Consider the following 21091-nt stretch of genomic DNA (forward strand, 5'->3'; position numbering starts at 1 on the left):
TGTTCATAACATCAACAAATGCAACAGTATATGTAGTAGTATCTTTTATCAAAATCTTTTCAATCACAAAGGCTATCTATTTGAATCTCCTTGATTTATTTTGAAAAATGGCTATTTGTGTCTTTAGAAAATTTCGTTGTAGCTTCGGCCGTTGACAGAGTAATCAGCGGCTATACAGACTCAGATATGACTGTCCAGGATGAATCTTTACAAACCACATAAATACTATGAGGTGCCATTATTTGTCATTACTTTGGGATGCTTTTTCCATCCCAAATGGAACTGCATCCCAAACCTAAACGAGGACCGGTGTTAAGCAATGCCTATGAACTTTTTGTGATATGTGCAATCCACTCTAATTTGAGCTGAAATCAGCTGTGTTCGCCCGTGATGACTTATTAAATGACTTGTGTTGTTTTCGAAAGAGGGATATAGTTTTATTAAAACATATAAGTTAGATAAAGGAATTCAGAATTAATTAGTTTGTTTTTGTGTGTTAATATTTTGCTGATTCTTGGGAAGCTGGTGTGTGTTAATTGTCAGCGATCCTTCCTTTGCAGCACTGTATCAATTTTGTAGTAATAAATTCATTGGTGGTGGAATCTCAATCATAATAAAATATACGGTATTAACTCTGATTCACCTTTTATGTTGATCGTAGATTTATCTTGTTAGAACGGCTCAAATTAGTGCAAGATATATTATGCTATACTAATTCAATCATTACAAGCACCAATTTCACCAAACCAAGAAAAGTGATGTCTTCAACATTTAACTCTTCTTAATTGTGCATTCACATCATACTTGGATCCCTCTTTACCACAACACATTGGAAATATTGATAATTGTGTTAATATATGAGGCTTGTCTTCAACGGCATACTAATCTAACAGGGAACTAGTTGTGAATTTGCGGTTGCTTGTCAGCCGCTGAAAAGGCAAGAAAATCGTGGATATAAAAACCTAGTTGAGGGACCACTGCCTTCACTAACTAATACTACTACATTATACACAGTAGTACTGGTGGTATATGTATAACATAGGAATGCAAATTGTAGTGGTAGTGGTACAGGTACAGGTACAAGATGTTAAGTTAATCACATGTTCCGGATAGTAGGAGACAAAAGACCAAATCACATCAACAAAGACGAGGAAGGGAAGGAGGGGCCCATTTGTGGGCCCAAGTTGAAGTTGAGCCGTGAAACCCATAAAAAAAAAAAAAGAGAAATAAACAAACAAAAAATGTAGAGAGGTTAGGTTAGAAAATATCTGGATCACAGCATATTCGCAGGAACGTCTGGTGAGACTCCCTATAATACAGTGTCCACAGCCATGTGATTTGCCACTGGGATAGCCGCCCACTATTCTGTTGACACGTGTCACTCAACCTCCCACTACAAATAATACTCATTCACTCCCACTCACACTCACACACACACAACACTTGCCTTTGAAGTGGTAACTTCTGCTCTTCTCCAAGTACACTCAATTAATATTTGTGTCCTTTCTAATATTGATCTTATTTTTCTCATAGTAATAGATTATGCATGTTTAGATTCTATAAAGTAGATATGAATCACAGTTTTGTATGGTCCCTCCCCATTTCGTTTAGGGAGGAAGCAAGAATTTTTAATCCAAGTTTTGATGATGTTAAATACTAGATTCTTAACTGATAGACCTTATATGTCTTATAATCTTTGAGCCACGCAGCAATTCTAATTTTGCCTTTTCCACACATTTACTCAAAAAGCCAAACTTTTGTACACGCATCCACCTTTTTGTAGTTAGATTCTTTTGCCGCATGTTCTCTCTGCATCTTTATACGAATCACTAAGTCCACGCAATACTCATAAATTATGAATTAATGGTCGGTCCCCTTGCGGTATGCCTCATACATTTGAATCAACCCATCCATCATATGCTATTCCGTTTGCCTCTCATCACTGCTTTTACTCTTTCTTGCTCCATCTTTTGTAGGAGTAATAGGTTTAGGTTAGGTAATATGACCTTGATTTATTTATTGCATTAAGAATCGGTAATAAATGTGAAATTTTCTTTTTTTTGTTCTCAGAAATCAAATTCTGCAGGGTAAAAAATATACTAACAAACATTTTCAATGCGTTGTAGCTTAGTCTCTGGTAGATTTTCATTCTAAACGCCATTTAATAACCCCCTGACCCTTTTTGTAGACTGAAATACCACACATGGCAAGCATCACAGCTTCACACTTTGTGTCGAGAAGCTCAAACGTCCGAGCTGGATCAACTTCAGTAGACACCAAAGCCAACTTGTCTCAGATAGGGCTGAGGAACCATACTGTGACTCACAATGGGTTGAGGGCAGTTAACAAGGTTGATATGCTCCAATCAAGAACTAATGTTAAGGTTACAGCCAAGAAGTCTGGCAAACAGGGATCCAGAACTGACACGAAGAGGCCATCAGGTACCATTGTTTGTGGAAAGGGGATGAACTTGATCTTTGTGGGAACTGAGGTGGGTCCTTGGAGCAAAACTGGTGGACTAGGTGATGTTCTTGGTGGACTACCACCAGCCCTGGCAGTAAGTATCAGCCTTTCATTTGGTTATCATATTGTACTGCATCACTTTGCGATCGATCTACGTCTCAACTCATAACTTGTGTTATCATTTAGGCCCGTGGACATCGGGTAATGACAATATCTCCCCGTTATGACCAATACAAAGATGCCTGGGATACAAGCATTACGGTTGAGGTATTCCTCTCTTAACTGTGACTGATGCAATGTATATCTTCCATTACCTGACTTACGCATCTATCCCTATTTGTCTGCAGGTCAAAGTTGGAGACAACATCGAAGTTGTTCGTTTCTTTCACTGCTATAAACGTGGGGTTGATCGCATTTTTGTTGACCACCCAATGTTCTTGGAGAGAGTAAGAATACGCTAAACCCTTAGAGAGGTCCTGAGGGATACTACAATGTGAATACACAGATCACATCATTTTGAACTTCATTTGACTCCACTAGTGCTTTTACCCTTTTAAGGTTTGGGGCAAAACTGCTTCAAAAATCTATGGCCCCAAAGCTGGACAAGATTATTTGGACAATGAACTTAGGTTCAGCTTGTTGTGTCAAGTAAGTTACTTGTTGTACTGTTGTCTTGACTTTATGTGGCATTTTACTTTTGTCTTTAAACATCTTTTAACCCTGTTTTCTTGTCACACTCAGGCAGCACTAGAGGCACCTAGAGTTCTGAATTTGAACTGCAGCAAAAGCTTCTCAGGACCATATGGTAACACCTCCCAGTTCCGAAAGCACCTAAATAATCACATTTATATCCTTGTAGGTAATCATCTTTATTTTTCCTATTCTGCAGGAGAGGATGTTCTCTTCATTGCCAATGACTGGCACACAGCTCTCATTCCTTGCTACCTGAAGTCAATGTACCAATCTAAAGGAATCTATATGAATGCGAAGGTAAAATCTTTCTGTATTCATTTGATTTCACTTAATCCTGCAAATCAAGAAGGTTCTATTAATATATGATGAATTTCACATTGCCTCCAGGTTGCTTTCTGCATCCATAACATTGCCTACCAAGGCCGATTTTCTTTCTCAGACTTCTCTCTTCTCAATCTGCCTGATGAATTCAGGAGTTCTTTTGATTTCATTGATGGGTATGAATTTTATGCTTGGAATCAGACCACCAACTTTAGAAGCTCATTTGATGCTAGTAAATCGAGTCTTTTAAATTTTGCAGATACGAAAAGCCTGTTAAGGGTAGGAAAATCAACTGGATGAAGGCTGGGATATTAGAATCACATAGGGTGGTTACAGTGAGCCCATACTATGCCCAAGAACTTGTTTCCGGTGTTGACAAGGGTGTTGAATTGGATAACGTCCTTCGTAAGACTAGCATAACTGGGATTGTGAATGGTATGGATACACAAGAGTGGAACCCAGCAACTGACAAATACACCGATGTCAAATATGATATAACCACTGTAAGATCGGATCTTTCCGACTTCAGTATATGCTAAAATATTTTGTTGGTTTTCAAAAAGGAGTTCTTGCTAATCAAAATCGCTATACAGGTCATGGACGCAAAGCCTTTACTGAAGGAGGCTCTTCAAGCAGCAGTTGGCTTGCCTGTTGACAGGAACATCCCTTTGATTGGCTTCATCGGCAGACTTGAAGAGCAGAAAGGTTCAGACATTCTTGTTGCTGCAATTCACGAGTTCATCGGTTTGGATGTTCAAATAGTAGTCCTTGTAAGTACCAAATTGACTCATGGTGTCTTCCTTCTTGTGTTTACTTGTGCCAAAATTGAAATTGACCTGCAACTCGTCCTATGCATCAGGGAACTGGCAAAAAGAAGTTCGAGCAGGAGATTGAACAGCTCGAAGTGTTGTATCCTAACAAAGCTAAAGGCGTCGCAAAATTCAATGTCCCTCTGGCTCACATGATCACCGCTGGTGCTGATTTTATGTTGGTTCCAAGCAGATTTGAACCTTGTGGTCTCATTCAGTTGCATGCTATGCGATATGGAACAGTAAGAACCATAAGACCTTGTACCTTTTTACTGATAGAATCACAAGACCTTGTTTACCATCTAAGTAAAATACACCGAAAAAGATTTACTCCGGCAAGCTTTTCGTTGCTGAAAATTGGTTATCTGGTTTTAACATAATCATCTATGAGTCAGGTGCCTATCTGTGCCTCAACTGGTGGACTTGTTGACACTGTGAAAGAAGGCTATACTGGGTTCCATATGGGAGCCTTCAATGTTGAAGTATGTGACTTTACATGCAATTGTGTACTTGTACATGGTTCATTCTCGTCTTAGAAATATAGTCCTTATTGCACAGATATGAACTTATTGCTTCTTGTACATGGCTCTTTCTCGTCAGTGTGATGTTGTTGATCCAGCTGATGTGCTTAAGATAGTAACAACAGTTACTAGAGCTCTTGCAGCCTATGGCACCCTTGCGTTTGCTGAGATGATCAAAAACTGCATGTCAGAGGAACTCTCCTGGAAGGTAGGCGTAAATTCGATGACTTGTGTAGCTACTGCAGTTTGTTGTTCTCATCAACCACTGATGGATGCCAACTGATGTTCATGCAGGAACCCGCCAAGAAATGGGAGACATTGCTATTGGGCTTAGGAGCTACTGGAGGTGAACCTGGTGTTGAAGGGGAAGAAATCGCCCCGCTTGCCAAGGAAAATGTAGCCACTCCCTAAATGAGCTTTGGACTCATCCTTGTTTCAACAATAAGGTCATTAAGCTAACGCAATTATTAGTAAACTATGTAGACCGATGGGATCAATCATCTACAAAGTGATTGGTTTTTGGCTGGCGTGCAGCGTATCAGGCTGTAAAATCCGAGTTAACGTTTTTGTAGGGAAGGGCTGGCTATGTAAGGTGGTGTGGATCAAAGACAACAGAAAACAGTTATTACTAACGTTTGCAACTAAATAGTAATGTAGCATAAATAATACGTATGAATTTGTTGAACCTTTTCTTGCATAATTATTTGCAGTACATAATGAAAGGAATCAAGTTTCGTACCGCTCTTGCTCCATCCCCCTTTTCTCCTTCAGTGAAAGCGGCTTTTATTTAGAGCATGCTCATCCTCCAAGTTCTCATTGATATGCTTCATTGTATGATCCTCCAAGTTCACATTATTCTCCAGAATCTTTCTAGCAATTTTTGAGTGGATTTTTATCTAAAAGTGGAAAGAAGAATATAATCATCGACGTTAGACCACATGGGGATGGACCATCATCACTTTCTTGGCAACTAGCTCTTCCCCACAGCAGGCGAGGTGACTTTAGTGTTACTTCTTTTACGTGGAAAATCAATACAGAGCTAGTGTGCTATACGTTAAAATTGTAAAATTATGCCTACGTTAAAATTCGTTGAAAAGGATGTTAAGAAAGTAATCAATCAAAACAAGGTCATAATTTATGAGTATTGAATGCTAATCATATTATTCCACGCAGTACTGCTAAGCTCAGAAGAATAAAGTAATGCTGTTCAGACGTAAAAATTAAAATGAGCAATAGATTAGCAGCTACAGCTACGTAACAAGCCGAAAGGATTGTTAATTTTAAAGTAAAATAACAAACCATGTCAATGTTAGTCCATTTCCGATGTAACATTTAATTAGGTAAATTAACAGTATCACCGAAAGATCTTTTGACATTTTACATGCCATGTTTTTTTGGTCTGAAACACATAAAGTAAGGTAGCATGATTGAGGAGCGGAATGGACTACAGCTCAATCAAGGCATCTCCTTTACATAAAATCATATAACGGCACCTGTCCCTCTTTGTCTACTAATCTATATTTAAGAGTATTCTCTACAGGCATGTGACTAATGCTACCATCCAACTTTTCGATTTCAATCGAATATCAAGATTCGATTTTTATATTCAACTCGAATCTATTCTGTTCAAAAATCATGTATGCATGTATGTCTATAAGCTTTATAATGCAAGTGCTAAATTGATCTAGTTAAAGCGTGTTTAGTTTTATTCTTCCGTCAGTCTAAAGCAACCGATTTAATTACACTAACGGGTCGTTTGCTACAGTGTATTGAATAAAATAATACATGCATTAATTAATCTGTATTACTAGTACCTTAGTTGGTACATTTTTTAATCTATGTATTAGTTATACACTCTATTGTGTATTAGTAATACACATCATTTTTAATGTATTAGTAATACCAAGCTTTTTAACACATGTTTTAACTTGCAATATGACATTATTGCCCCTCAAATATTTCATCCTTCTTCCCATTTTCCAGAAAAACATCAAGAAAACTCAAACAATTCCATGAATCCAAAACCGGCGTCAAAAATCTCGTCGACAAAGACCTTACTACCATACCTACTTTCTTTGTCCACCAATCAGAACCCAACCCAAAACTCAAAACCCAACCCGGATACAAGCACTCAATCCCCGTCGGGGACTTTTCTGCAACATGTTCAAAAATCATTGAACAAGTTCACAATGCTTCCACAACCCTCAGGTTCTTTCAAATTATCAATCATTTTGTTCATGTACAAGCTGTTAATAAAGCCGTGAATTCGATTAAGGCGTTCAATAAACAGGAGGATGTAGTGATGATGAAGTATTATAGTATGAATATGTCACAGTGGAGTAAAATTACCCCTTCGTCTTTGCACCATATCACATTCACAGGTTCCAATTTTGCATGAAAATGAAAAAGCTCTCTTTATTTTCTCTTCTTTTTTATTTTTGCGGAAAAAATCAGGGAAAGACAGTATATAAAAGAGTGGATAGGGAAGGGTACTTTGGTAAATAAATAATTTTTTATAACAATTATAAAAATGTATATATCTTTAATACATCAAACCAAATGTTATATAAAAAATAATATTTGCATAACTAATACCAACACTACTAATACTTACATTAATAATACAAGCATTATTAATATACCTTATTTTACATTATTTTTATACATTCTACCAAACTAGCCACAAACTTAAATGCTTTGTTAAGGACAAATATCTTTATATAAGTTGGTGGTGGTTTCAGTGTTGCTATTATTTTATTTTAAAATTTAAAGAAGGCTCATAAAAGCAGCAGCCGTTACTTATTAACACACTCACCAGTCACCACTCTCACCTTTTTCTAGTCTTTCCTTCTTTTGCTTCTTAACTCTTTAGCTCCTTCCTTTTCCGATGATGGAACCCCTCCTTACACCTATAGCAGCATTGCTTGTTGCATGCCTCTTTAGCTCTATTATTATGGTGTCTTCTCTTGGCATCAACTATGGTCAAATTGCCAACAATCTTCCTTTACCGGAAAATGTGGTACCTTTAGTTAAATCCATTGGAGCTACAAGAATCAAGCTCTATGATGCTGACCCACATGTACTCAAAGCCTTTGCTAACACTGGCGTTGAGTTCATCGTCAGTCTCGGCAATGAGTACCTTGCCAACATGAAAGATCCTTCCAAAGCTCAATCCTGGGTTAAAACCAATGTTCAAGCTTACTTACCTGCCACCAAAATCACCTGCATCGCTGTTGGTAATGAAGTTCTTACTTTTAACGATACCACCCTCACCGACAACCTCCTCCCTGCTATGCAGAGTGTTCACACAGCTCTTGTTAATCTCAAACTGGACAAGCTAGTCACTGTTACTACCGCACATTCTCTTGCTATTCTGCAAACTTCATATCCACCTTCTGCAGGAGTTTTCCGTCGGGATCTAGTCACCTGTGTTACCCAGATCGTGGACTTCCATTGCAAAACTGGGTCGCCTTTTCTGATTAATGCTTATCCTTACTTTGCTTACAAGGGTAATCCGAAGCAGGTGTCCCTTGATTTCGTGCTATTTCAGCCTAACTCAGGTATCGTTGATCCGGAGTCCAATCTCCGCTACGACAACATGCTTTTTGCTCAGATCGATGCTGTTCACTCTGCTTTAGCTTCAATCGGCTACAAAAACGTCTGCGTACAGATATCGGAGACGGGATGGCCGTCTAAGGGAGACGCTGATGAGGCCGGAGCTACACCGGAGAATGCTAGGAAGTACAACTGTAATCTGATGAAGCTTATTAGTCAGAAAAAGGGTACACCGATGAAGCCTAACTCCGATTTGAACATATACGTGTTTGCCTTGTTCAATGAGAACCTCAAGCCTGGTCCTAGCTCGGAGCGAAACTATGGACTCTTCAAGCCCGATGGATCTCAGGCTTACCCATTAGGAGTACCGGCTATCAGTGCCGTCAGTAATAATAGCAGCTCCGGTGGTTCTGGATCTGGCACGGGTACTACACCATCAGCTTCATTGCCGCCAGCAAGCTCCTCCTCCGGCTATCTAGCCATTACTTCTGATTCGGTGAGCATTTTGGCTCCTTTCTTTAGATTTTTCCCTTTTTTTATTTATTACGTATTTATTATTATTGTTCTCTTGAAAGGTGAATGAATGTATCTGCTTATTCAAACTGTCTATGAAATTTTGCTCAAGTCCTTGTTAAGATTTGATATTTCATACAGCGCCTAATATTAGAGTTTTTTCTATCTTAGGGGAGAAGTCTCTGTCGCTGCAAGTCCTTGCTTCTCTGCCTAGTGGCTTTTATTTCACTGGCACTCCATCTTCAATGTTGAGCATTGGACTACGGATATATCACTGGACTATGGATGATATTTCGACGAAAGAAAGGGTGTAGTAAACATCAGTGACCCAACTAGTACAACTTTGTAGTAGCTATCAGACTCGGTGGTGTTTGTATTCTTTGATTATTTTTTGACTCCTTCGATCAGATTGTAGCCTGCCAATTTGCCTATGGCACTACATTTACGTAACATGATAGCCAGTGTCATAATTGCCATTCTATCCGCTGTCAAATCTTATTTTCAAGGCTGTCACTTCGTATTTGAGTTTAATGAGTTGTGCCTTCCTCAAATCCTAAATTTCCCTAGTACAAAATGCAGATATAGACCAACTCTGAAGCTTCCATTCAATTATGTAGGTTACTCTGCTATACACCACCTTCTAAGCCAATGGTAAATCACAAGAAAATGCTGATAACTGTCACTACTCTGGTACTAAAACCAGCTGCTATATATCATCAAATAAATAGGTTTGACCCTTGAATACAAGTTCTTTGTTGCAAACAAAAAATGATAAAAACAATAGTAATCTACAAGAGTATAATGCCTCTTATAATAACTCCGCTACCAGCAGATACCCAAGACGTACAAAATTTCTCTAAAAATAATTGAAGGCCTTCCAATAGAAGAAACACAAGAGCCTAGCCCAATTTCTGTTTTCCTCTCGGTGCCTCTCACTGACAGAGCACCTACTTCTACTTTCCCTAGTATACGTTAAGCCCCAACCACGTTAGCTCACTCATGAACTAGCCCCTGTCGGTCAGCCAAGAGTTCAGCAGTATTTGCCGCAAAAAGGGGAGCATCTAGACCTTATCATAAGGGGATAAGCGCAAACAGTCAATGGTCTTCAAGAGCTTCTACCATGCTGGAAGGACCCTCCCACACCTCCATTTTGTTGAGCTTTAACTCTTCGATAGAACAACACATAGGCAGCTGAAGTTTTGATATCAGATTCAGCGACAGGTGAAACATGGGAGTCATCAAAATGATACCATCTGTCCTCATCAATCAACTGTCAATTAAAAGAACCCATCAGTCATTTGCAAGTATACAGTGAACCTACAGACGATCAAAACCATGGAAGCCCCTTGGACGAGACACAGCTCCATATTTACACACTATACAATTAACTGCTCCCAATTTATTGCTTGCTCGAGAGGAATATATTCTGGGGAGCAACTACTCTTCTGAAGATATTAAACTAAAGGACAAGACGAATTAGACAGTACCTTGCAGTAAGCAGTGTAATGCCCACCGCCTAGTCCACCATAATGGTTGCTTATCGCGTATAGCTCATACACATGAGAGCTTTCAGATGCATCCTTACTTTTCACATACTTGCTCAAATCCAGATTATGTATGGGAAAATTCACAAAAGTATCAAGCTTGTTCTTCAGCCAACGGCTATAAGAGAACCGTTTTAAGTGGAAAACAAGTATGTCCGGTAATCTCCATAAATCTAACTTCTTGGAGGCTTGTCGATGTTCCTTGCAGCGCGGACAATACCTGCATTAAAATCATAAACATACACTTAAATCACAAACTTCTTAAAAGAAAACTTCTCATAACATACATACCACATATCATCTGGTCCTAAAGGTTCCTCCTTCAGGAAGGCTTCCAAGCACGAGAATAAGGATATAGCTTCTTGCTTGGTTTTCTTCACAGTGAATCCACTTTTGTGAACCTCCGGAAGGTCTTTGAGGTAGCTGGCATCATATAGCCCGCATTCCTTCTCAGTCCAATCCAACATCACCTTTAGCATTCTAACTGGTTGTATCACTGTAGCTTTTGCAACTGGCCTGCAGTTAGAACCTCGATCATCAGTTAGACAAAGATGAAATGCCAGCTCCATGCTTGAACTCCCCACTTGGTCTATGCACTCCGTTGATTGACCTTCACGACCAAATTGTATAGTACAGCTGTTCATTGGTTCTTCAATTGTTTCTGAGGGAGAACCATTTTCTGCACCATCCTTAAGACCAGGTGCTGATGAGATGAATGCTTTTCTTCCTAATGGAGCAAGTACCTTATGGACAGCGAAATCAATATCAGCTCCATTTCGTGGGTTTTCCAAGAAGGTAACAAGCGGTGTCAAGAACAACTTCCTCTCACTAGCCTTCAAACTGTCTATGATACACCTGGAGAAAGTACATGGTCAATGGCAGGTGAAGAGTAAGTTATAACAAGTATAGTCGAGACCCCAGTCCAAATACCACCTTTTTTCTTGATGAGTAATAAGTAGTATTACTAGTAAAATAATAAGATCAGAATTAACCTCATTCTTTGTCAGTATTAACCTTAACAGTGAATTTATACTATTGAATATGAACACACACCAAACCAAATCTTCAAAATTCACGAATCCACATTTTCACTCAAATTGCCAAAAGTAATACCAGCAAATTAATAAATTATTAAATGCATGAAAAATGGAATCATGACGAATGGGGCAGCTGCTGGGGCAAAAATAACAGCATTTTCAATTTAACAGCTTATAACTTAGCTACAAGATCCAAGGAATTTTTTTAACGAAGTATCGAAAGAATTCAATGATGAAAACTTACTTTTCCTGGCATCTGTGACTAATCTCCAGTTTTGTCAATTGTGCCACCCTTTTAGGGAGTCTGTATGCAACAATATGTTCATCATCCTTAACTGAACTCAAAATCTCTGTAGGGTTCTCAAAGTATCGAAATACCCGATGATCATAGACCTGTTCAGGGGACTTTTTATGAAACAAACAGTACCACAGTTTGAACAAACCAACACAAAAATTTACATGTGTGCAGACATATGATTTGAATACAAAAAATTGCATATGCATGCACATGTCAGTAGCCGTGCAGCCATGCATAATTTGAACAAATGGCCAAAATAAAAAAAAAATTACCTCTGCAAGTAGCAGATATTCATCAATCCTTAGGCAGCATGCAGTTTCTAAAGCCTGTGTAAGATCTTTAATATAACCATGTTTCAAGACGGTGACAGTATATGGCATCGGAAGGCCACTGCCATCACTATATAACACTGTTACTGTCATTGTCCTTGTGACTGTTGAAGGAAGGGGTAAAGACAAATACATGAAGGGATCAAATGTTATTGAGATTTTATTGCAGTCGGGACAAACCAGTGTAGACTTATATTGGCCCTGCAATAAAGAGCTTCAGTATGAGTGAACTTGGTGGCCATATACACTAAAACAAGCTAATTCTCACCAACATGCATACAAACATCAATGTCAATTATTTTATAAGCCAACGGAGTTCTACCCAAATATTACTGAAAGTGAAATAACCCCCAGAAAGAAAAAAAAGAACTGATTATCAGCCTCCAGACCACACTGTAGAACTCGAACTGACAGAGGGAAGGGGGAAAAAACAATTCCAGAACTACAAATATAAAACTACTTACAAAAAGGTCAATCAAGACAGAGTCCTAGATAATTTTAGATATTTAGTACAGGAAGAAATAGCAAATAAATCATAGACAGAAAATGATAGAAAGCTGAGAACCTGACAAATATCAACTATAACGGAGTCATTTCTGGCTCTGTGGTATCTCCAAAGCTCGTTAGCAACTTCTTCATCAGGACGCCCATCTGAGTCCTTTGTCTCAAAATATGGCTTTTGCTTAACACGGTTTAAATCTTCATGTAATCCGTCCAAGAGGAAGGCGAGTAGTTCCTAAAAAGAGAAGCATATATCACTAACTCCAGTAGCATTTTAAGAGAGACGTGTTTCTTAACATAGAGGCAAAGGAAACTTCTGAACTTGAGGCCTGCTGCCCACAGTGGGAATAACTGCCAGCAATATTTTCCGCAACGAAAAACAATAGGATCTACTAGTGGCTTATACATGGTACATTTATCTAAGAGTTTCACTATCCAATGATGGAGGCAATAGGAATCGATACTTCAGGATTGAGCAAACCCTGTGACAAATATGACATTCTCAGCCAAGACAGGCCAAACCAACCTGAGAATCATGCTGGTTATATCCACTAAACTGGGGAGCAAATCGACCAAGTTTCCCCTTGAATGCACGAGGTGCAACAGGTGTTCGGCCAGAGGACCACAGTTTCCTCAATAGTTCACCAAATGCAAGTGCAAGCTCACCCTGTAAAACTAGAACAGACATTAGGAACTTAAATAAAGATCTCTACCTTAGAAAAAGTTCACAAACTAGATAAAGAAGCAACATTACATGCATCCCCAAAGGATTCTGTCTGTTTATCTCATTGGTATAATCTTGCAAGAAGTACTCGACAAGGGGAGGTGTGTGAACCAGACACTGAAGTGCACTATTCATGAAGCATGTGTTGCCCAGATTCGATAATCCTGCCAACCCTCCCCTTTCGCCTTTATTTGCAGGCCTCAGACTATCATATCCATCCTCCATGTCACCATAACTGGAGTTCAAAGAACTCCCTTGATATGCATTGGAGCTATATCCACCAGAGAAACCATTGGACAAAGTCGGACCACCAGCAATTGTGACAGACGATCTCAGAGGTTCAACTGGAACCAATGCCAAGTCGTTTCCGGTAGAATCGAAGCCAAAACCATAAAGCAGTGATCCTTCAGGTTGCACCTCCAGGAGAATCTGGCAGGAGATCATCCAATTAGTAAAAAATTGCTTGAAAGCATGCAACAAAAACATGTTCGTTTTTCAGTCTTCTTTAGTATTCTTTGCATTAATAAAGAGAAATGGTTGTATCGTAAGCTTCCTCCACACTCTTCTGCATCATATAAGCTTGAAATTTTAGCAGAGGCAATCCCCTAACTTTCAACAGAAAGTAGTCACCAGCCTCCCACATTGCATGTTTAATGGAGGGAATATGGGTTCCAGTTGAGGAAGCAATGTGCAATTTAATCATTGTGGTCAAGTCTAGAAGCAGTATAAGGAAGAAATTGGTAAAAAGGTAAAGCAAAGGACACAGAGAGAGCAACACTTTGGAAACTGAAATCTAGGATATTAAGTATTCTACGGGCCAGCTCGTATATTTTCTTGACACTTCAAACTTGTGTATTCCCTTTGTCATCTAAACCTCTTGTAAGTAAAACTAACTAGCCAGTAAAAAGAGGACCAACACTATCCACATTCTCCAATCAAAATGTACCAATAGAAACCATTAACTAAATTCCACCAAATTAAAGGTACAAACAAAAATATTAGCAAAGTCACTTGTAGGAGCAAGATTTCCAATGAAGTTAAATTAAAGTGATTTCCTCACCCTCATCAATGGCAGAGCTAGAAATTTTAGTAAGGGGATTCAAAAAAGGCAATAATTGCACTTTTGGATTTGAACTAGTCAACCTAAAGAAACTTTGAGCCACTTTTGTTGATATACTAGAAGCTTCCATTATATCATTCATGGGGTTTCAACAATTTATATATGCACAAACAGATTTCGTATAATTTTCTAACAAATTTAGCTCTGCCTGACCCTTATTTTCCTTTCAGATAATGTTTGTGAAACATATATGAACATACAACAACAATAACAACATAAACAATGTAGTTCCACAGGTGGGGAGGGTAGGGTGTATGAGGACCATACCCCTACTTCGTGGCAGAGAGGTTGTTTCCAATAGACCCTCAGCTTCAAGGAAAGCAAATACTCCATCTATTTTAATTTGTATGCCGTAATTTGACTAGACATGAAATTTTTAAAAAGGGACTTTTGAACGAAATTTAAAAAAGGAGAGAACTTTTGAAACTTTTGATCTTAAATATGTCATAACATCTTGAGCAGCTACAAGATGTTTTGAAATTTGTGGTTCAACTATGTCATCACATCCTCAAAACAAATTGCGGGATTACCAGTTGTCCTTATTATGTTGCTGTTGTTACAAGCACGTCATAAGACTCATATAACATACATCTTGCTACAAAAACTTATTATTAAGCATAAAACGAGAAATCTATAAATTATTTTCAAATTTAGAAATGCTTCACTCTTTTTGGGATGGACTGAAAAAGAAATATTGCCATATAAACTGGAAAGGAATTAGTACTAAGCAAGTAAGTAGAAATTCGTTCTAGTGACTCAAAAATAAAAACAAATGACGTGTGAAGGTCATATTAAGAGGTGGAATAAACAATCTAATCTCCTTCATCCTTTGTCCACATTATCAATTATAAAACAAACATGTGATGTGCTTCAATGTTCTTCCGCAATCCGCAAAATCTAAAAGAAGGATGGAGAGGCAATCATAGGTAAGTTAAGACAAGAATGCAGGGCTGCTTTTCTTCAAAATTATTGCTAAGTAGAGAGTTTGTATTCACAAATCGATTGTCCTTGGACCTAAAGATTGTAGGCATGTTGCTAGGATGTTTCTTCGCTTCAAAGTTACATTAAACACTCCTTCATTTCATGTAAAGGTGTTTAAGTGGCCACGGAATTTAAGGAAGAACAAACAATAGTCGTCTTAAACATGACATGAGATTTATGTGGCTATAAAATCATGTGATTAAGGGTAGATGAAAAGTATAGAGTTAAATTATTTCTAAATATAGAAAGATGTCACTCTTTTATTAATAGACCAAAAATAGAAGTACATCACATAAAGTGGGATGGAGTAATAAAGATACTGGAACATGCAAGCCTGTCTCATAAAAATCCAAGAACTCTTGGGGGTTGTTTGATTCGTGAGCTAGTAATTCAAGGGATTGTTTATGCGTTAAATAATATGTTATGATTACTATGGGGATTGTTTATTCTTGAGTGTCCTAGTTTTTATAGTTATTCTTATCCATGAATTAACAATACACATATTCTTAATCAACATCTTATCTCACATAAAATATACTAATTTCCACTAGCTTATGCAAGTATTAGTAACGAGGAGTTTATTAAGGCCAACCGAACCTTGTATTCATTTATTCTGCTATTAGTTAGTTCTTGTACAACAAACCAATATTGTATTACTTGTGCAGGATTTTATGCTCGGATTATTTTAGTAATGTGGTAAACAAACAATCCCTCTTACTAATGCATATCAATATAAGCTAGTCTTTCTCTTTTTCCATATGTCTTGAGCCGGGGGTCTATCGGAAACAGCCTTTCTACTTCTTCAGAGGTAGAGGTATGGACTGCGTACATCTTACCCCCCCAGACCCCACTAGGTGGGAATACACTGGGTTTGTTGTTGTTGTTTCTCTTTTTTCCATAGGAGAACACTGGTAATGTACAGAAATATTGTGCAAACTCACATCTTGATCCATCTGCAAGCTGGAGTCCTCCAGTGTTTGGTTTGAAGCAACTAACTCTGCATGCTTCATTTTATCAAAATAATCCCAGATGTGGGCCTGTAAAATGCAAGAAATGATAGAAAGGTAATGCTTTTGCCTCATTCAGAAAAAATTCTGTTGAACAACATGAAATAGAACTAGATAATGTCCTAATTTAAAAAAGAAACGAACCTTTTCTGGTGCAATTCCTTTGAGTCTACACACTACACTATAGAGTTCATGTAAAGATGCCTGAAACATATCACATCATTTTAAAGTTGCTTAACATTTGAAAAGACATATTTAAACAGCAGGGCGAAATACCAAAACAGCGATCAAAAGATACAGCTAGTACAGTCACGTTGATTAATATTCCAGACAACGATCAAATGGAAGTGCCATGAAATAACCTTATTTATCTGCCTCCACATAGCTAACAGTTCAACACATTCACTAAGTTATAGAGCATGCAAAAAATAAATATAAAGACCACTAGTTTTCAAACAGCAAAGCAGACATCATCCTCTATGCCCCACCCCACCACCTCTAAATTTTTTTTCACGTTTCAAATTGATAATGACAAGAACACTGAGATTGTTACAGCAAAAGCAATCACCAGCCTGTGCATTTACAATGTCATTCTTAAACGGCCAAGACAGGGCCAGCTGAATCAAGAAGCAGGTATACACTACTTATAATTAGAGATAAGAGAAGGATGATGCAACAAGAGTGCACCCTTACATTAAGTTATTTTTGTTTTGAAGGAGCGAAAAATGACTCTGTATCTTCAAAATAAGTTAGTGAGAGACCAAATAGAGAGGCAAGGGCATAAATACCTTTTTACTTAACCTTATTATGGTGTGGCTTTTATCTCTAGTATCAAATAAATTGAGACATAACGGGAACACCTCCACGCTAAGTTGCTTGGCATCTCCCACAGATATCATTTCCCGAGGTAATGCTGGTCCTCCTTTGTACCTAAAGGCAGGGAGTGTTCACCACACACACAAAAAAAAAGTTAGAAAATAAAGCACGTGAAAGACCTTGATACTTCACTAACAATATTAGCAGATCACTAGCATGTATCCACAACCTCGGAAAAGAATAGCATGAGATCCGTAGACCTTCTTGGTTCAACAGATCAAACTCATTATTATTAGAATGATCTGAACTGTTTCAAAGACGCAACATGCATTTTTTTTACATCACCTCTAAGAGGGGTCTCCTAACTACATAGATAGTTACCTGGTGACAGGTATCCCGAGGATTAAGTCGAGGTGTGCACAAGCTGGACCGCACACCACCGTTATCAAAAAAATAAATAAAAATAGCATAGACAGTTGTTTGCAAGAAAAGCTACTGCTCCAATTCAGCTCTCCTTCCAGCCCTAAAAGGGTTTTTTGAGAGACTAACTAGCACAGACACGGTTACTTGTGGGGAGAGCTACTGCCCCAATCCAACCCCCCTTCCACTTGAAATGAAAGACTACTGCTTCCCTTTTAAAGTAAGTGTCTTAATTTGACCAGGCATGGAATTTAAGGAAAGAGGACTCTTCAATATTGTGGTCTCGAAATAAACATGTGTATAATGTGCCAAAATAGCATATGAATTTTATTGTTAAAAAACAAGCCAAGCAAAATGTTAGAATTAAGGAGTTACCAAATAAAGAAAGAGGCGTTCTGTTTGAAAGATACAAAAAAGAAAAGTAAGATAATTAAATTGAAACGGAAGGGGTATTAAGGAACAGAAAAGTACTTCTAACTGGGATATTCGACTATAACTATCCACAGACAAATCTTTCTGAACAGTGAAGTTCCAAAAGAAAACCATAGGGAATTTTGCAAAGCTGTTGTTTAACAAAAAATGCCTTCAATAAAAAAATGGAGTATTTTTCACACCGAAAGCGGTGTTGCCAAGATAAGTTCCACTGCTGACTGCACTGTGATAATGGAAGACTGAAAGAGAAATATGCAAGAATAACTTACCACTCGAAGAGCTTCTCCCATACTTCTTGTGGGACCAACACATAATCACGCCCTTCTTCCAAAGTTCTGGGAATCTGTGGATCATCACCTCCACTGTCAGCTTCCTTAATTATTATGTCACTATTATCAATCGGTCCAGGTCTACTAGCTGAATTTGGCAAAAGCGAAGGCGGAGATTCAGTAGCATGCTCGTTAAATGGATAAGAACCAAGAGGCTTCCCAATGTATCTCTGCCAATCCATGAACCACCTAAATACACAAACGAAACTAAATGAGTATTGACTTTTCATGTTTATACCCTTTTTGACATGGTCTTGTTTTCTTCTTTTAGCAATTGGAAAATGCTTCCAGGAGGCACAAACTACCTAAACACCACCATTCAAACCAGAAAAAAGAATAAACAACCAAACAGTTGGGAAGTCAGTATAGTCAGGGGCGGATCTATTAGGGCCCGTGAGGGCGCCACGCCACCCGCAAGCTTTGACGGAAACTCTCTATATATGTAGGGTATATATATACATACACTATATATATAAATAAAAAGTGTCGCATCCAAAGAATCAAAGTGCTCTGTCGTACTAGTGGATAAGGGTCAACTGATCTCCCTGGACGGCAAGGGTTCGAGTCCCGTGGATTGCCGTCTTTTTTAAAATTTTTAACTTAATCAGTTTCCAGCAAAATATGGATATGGCACATCTATATCCTCTTATTTGTTTTTAATTATTGTTGACTTGGTAGTTGGAGTATTAATAGAAGATTATTTGTGACTAACTTATTTATTAGTCTTTGACTTTTCTTTTATTTCTTACTTGTTTAAAATATATAGTTAAAAGATTAAGTTTTGCTCTCTTTCATCAATTTTTTGTTAAAAAAGCTGATGATTCTTCTCCCAAAACCAACCCCATCGGCATTCTTGGTTAGATGGTTTCTCGAGTTCTCCGACTCCACCCAATTTCTTTGACGTCACGAGTCTCACGACATCACCCTTCGGCAGCTTGCACAATCTATGAAGTGCGAAGTACTGAAAAATGAAGTGCGGATAACGTTGGTGATCAATAGTTAAATGATTGTTTAGTGTGTTACTTAAGAGCGTGATATACTTGTAAATGTAAGTAATAATGTCATCATTGGCCGTTTTAAGAATATGAAAACTCGTCGAGGACAATTGTAAATGAATGATGGATATTTATGAATAGTAATATCATTGTCATCTTATTACTGTTTTGTTGATTGCTTTGTCATATAGGCTGGAAAGACAAACTATTCGGTTGATTTAATCGATGAGTTACTTGGCATTCCGAGACTACAAATCCTGGATCCGCCTCTGAGTAGAGCTGTCACCAAATCAATTTCTTATCTAGAACTAGGGATGTGACATACTAACTATATAGCGAATCACCAATCTTTAAGGAAAAATAAACTGGAAAATGGCGACCTCAAGAGAAGGGAACATCTGAATAGGTGAAGCGTCATATGACTTGGATGAGGAGAAATCATCTAGAGTTATTTTCCTCTACTACAATTATAGCCCTGGTCTCTACAAATATCAAGCATACTTTCCAAGAGATCCAATAATTCATTGTCAATTTAGTCCTTCAGCTCTCAAGCTTTCTTTACCAGTTGAGCAAATTCAGGTGCACATAGATAATTTTACTTATACATCATTATCAACTCTGTATACTTACTGCATGTAGTAGTTCTGCCAAGAGGAAGAACAAAGAGCAGCGCTCATTTCGCAAGTAGCTTCCTTTTCTTTCATATAGGTTAGAAAATAGCAAGTTGTACTGTGCTTGGGGGAAACGTGAGGCGTTATTAATGTTTCAAAACTAAAACTCAAGGAATAGACTGCCTCGTATCATAAAGCAATCCACTTTTCATAAGAGGTTAAACTCTCTAAATTAGTATCCTAATATCTTGGTATTGGAACCTAGAACATTCACAGCTTCATATTGGAGCAACTTTTCAAGAGAAGCACATTATAGCTAATAGATGTGAGTATGAGCAGCATAACATAACTGGATTCTAAATATGCAAATATTTAAAACTTATTGAATTCTAAAGAAAAAGCAAATATTTAGAGAGCAGCGGAAGAGGAGGGTGAGGAAGGACCTGTTAGAAATAACATAATAGAGATTGCCTGGTTTCAAATTAGAATCAGCTTTGGTATTAAGTTCCTGAATGATCCTTGCCTCTTCTTCAGGGGTGCACGGCAATTCAATAGATCCATTTTCCATCATATACGTTGAATCTGGAATCGTCATGATTGATTGATTCTATTAATTAATTCTAATGACAAAAACAGATTCGGAAAACAATAACAACAGACCAACCCGACTAATAGATCCGAAAGAGATGGGAAAAAAGGGAACAAGGAAGGAAGAACCCTAGATTACAGGAGAAACCTAAATTCCTCGATTTGATTTTTGATCCAACCGTCTCTCTCTCTCTCTCTCCTTTGAAAGAGTTTACAATTTTCATCCACCAACCTTTTATATATCATCGTATGCCCAATCACACCCCCTCTACTTTCTCCGATTCCACTCCCCTTTATTTATTCGCACTAGCCAATGAAACGATAATTATTTTTTTCTATTTTACCTTTCATATTAGTAATTACTTACATATTTTTTCAATTTCTTTTTTGAATATCTAAACCTATATTATAACATGCTCGTATCATTAATTATTAAACGCGGCTAAAATTCAAAATAAACAAATAAAAATGAACTAAAAGAGTA

The 21091-nt window shown here is 37.9% G+C and overlaps 3 protein-coding genes across 6 annotated transcripts; 2 read left to right on the forward strand and 1 right to left on the reverse strand.

Moving 5' to 3' along the window:
* The first annotated feature begins 1299 nt into the window (after positions 1-1299).
* On the forward strand, positions 1300-5547 carry LOC107863475 (granule-bound starch synthase 1, chloroplastic/amyloplastic). Of its 4 annotated transcripts, none has more exons than XM_016709414.2 (14): positions 1300-1457; positions 2189-2557; positions 2650-2730; positions 2811-2909; positions 3022-3111; positions 3205-3268; positions 3353-3453; positions 3544-3653; positions 3737-3980; positions 4071-4247; positions 4337-4528; positions 4682-4768; positions 4887-5015; positions 5102-5547. In XM_016709414.2, exons 2-14 carry the CDS (start codon positions 2204-2206, stop codon positions 5216-5218), a joined length of 1845 nt encoding a protein of 614 aa, XP_016564900.1. In that variant the 5' UTR covers positions 1300-1457; positions 2189-2203; the 3' UTR covers positions 5219-5547. The 4 variants fall into 4 exon arrangements, with proteins under 4 accessions (XP_016564900.1, XP_016564903.1, XP_016564893.1 ...); XM_016709417.2 differs by having other exon boundaries at positions 1345-1478; XM_016709407.2 differs by lacking the exon at positions 1300-1457 and adding an exon at positions 1486-1881.
* Positions 5548-7310: 1763 nt separating this feature from the next.
* LOC107863464 (glucan endo-1,3-beta-glucosidase 11) lies at positions 7311-9406 on the forward strand. The gene is made up of 2 exons (XM_016709400.2): positions 7311-8858; positions 9047-9406. The coding sequence occupies exons 1-2, from the start codon at positions 7695-7697 to the stop codon at positions 9125-9127; spliced, it is 1245 nt and encodes a 414-aa protein (XP_016564886.1). The 5' UTR covers positions 7311-7694; the 3' UTR covers positions 9128-9406.
* Positions 9407-9542: 136 nt separating this feature from the next.
* Positions 9543-20940, reverse strand: LOC107863457 (ubiquitin carboxyl-terminal hydrolase 9). The gene is made up of 13 exons (XM_016709387.2): positions 20463-20940; positions 18354-18602; positions 17205-17346; positions 16561-16620; positions 16351-16446; positions 13339-13737; positions 13111-13251; positions 12649-12819; positions 12027-12284; positions 11701-11849; positions 10711-11274; positions 10363-10639; positions 9543-10145 (listed from the first exon to the last, which is right to left on the reverse strand). Exons 1-13 carry the CDS (start codon positions 20612-20614, stop codon positions 9981-9983), a joined length of 2823 nt encoding a protein of 940 aa, XP_016564873.2. The 5' UTR covers positions 20615-20940; the 3' UTR covers positions 9543-9980.
* Between the last annotated feature and the right edge of the window lie 151 nt (positions 20941-21091).

This window comes from Capsicum annuum, chromosome 1 (assembly GCF_002878395.1).
Source record: "Capsicum annuum cultivar UCD-10X-F1 chromosome 1, UCD10Xv1.1, whole genome shotgun sequence".
NCBI lineage: Eukaryota > Viridiplantae > Streptophyta > Magnoliopsida > Solanales > Solanaceae > Capsicum > Capsicum annuum.

What these genes read in the sequence shown, in the direction of transcription:
- LOC107863475 (XM_016709407.2), top strand. An exon ending in AAGCTTCTCAGGACCATATG is followed by an intron (nt 3,269 to 3,352) that starts GTAACACCTCCC and finishes CCTATTCTGCAG; the next exon opens with GAGAGGATGTTCTCTTCATT. An exon ending in GAATCTATATGAATGCGAAG is followed by an intron (nt 3,454 to 3,543) that starts GTAAAATCTTTC and finishes CATTGCCTCCAG; the next exon opens with GTTGCTTTCTGCATCCATAA.
- LOC107863464 (XM_016709400.2), top strand. Translation starts at nt 7,695, where the DNA reads ATGATGGAACCCCTCCTTACACCTATAGCAGCATTGCTTGTTGCATGC. An exon ending in TAGCCATTACTTCTGATTCG is followed by an intron (nt 8,859 to 9,046) that starts GTGAGCATTTTG and finishes TTTCTATCTTAG; the next exon opens with GGGAGAAGTCTCTGTCGCTG.
- LOC107863457 (XM_016709387.2), bottom strand. Translation starts at nt 20,614, where the DNA reads ATGACGATTCCAGATTCAACGTATATGATGGAAAATGGATCTATTGAA. An exon ending in GCTTGCAGATGGATCAAGAT is followed by an intron (nt 13,738 to 16,350) that starts GTGAGTTTGCAC and finishes ATCTCCTGCCAG; the next exon opens with ATTCTCCTGGAGGTGCAACC. An exon ending in TTATAGTTGATATTTGTCAG is followed by an intron (nt 12,285 to 12,648) that starts GTTCTCAGCTTT and finishes TCTTTATTGCAG; the next exon opens with GGCCAATATAAGTCTACACT.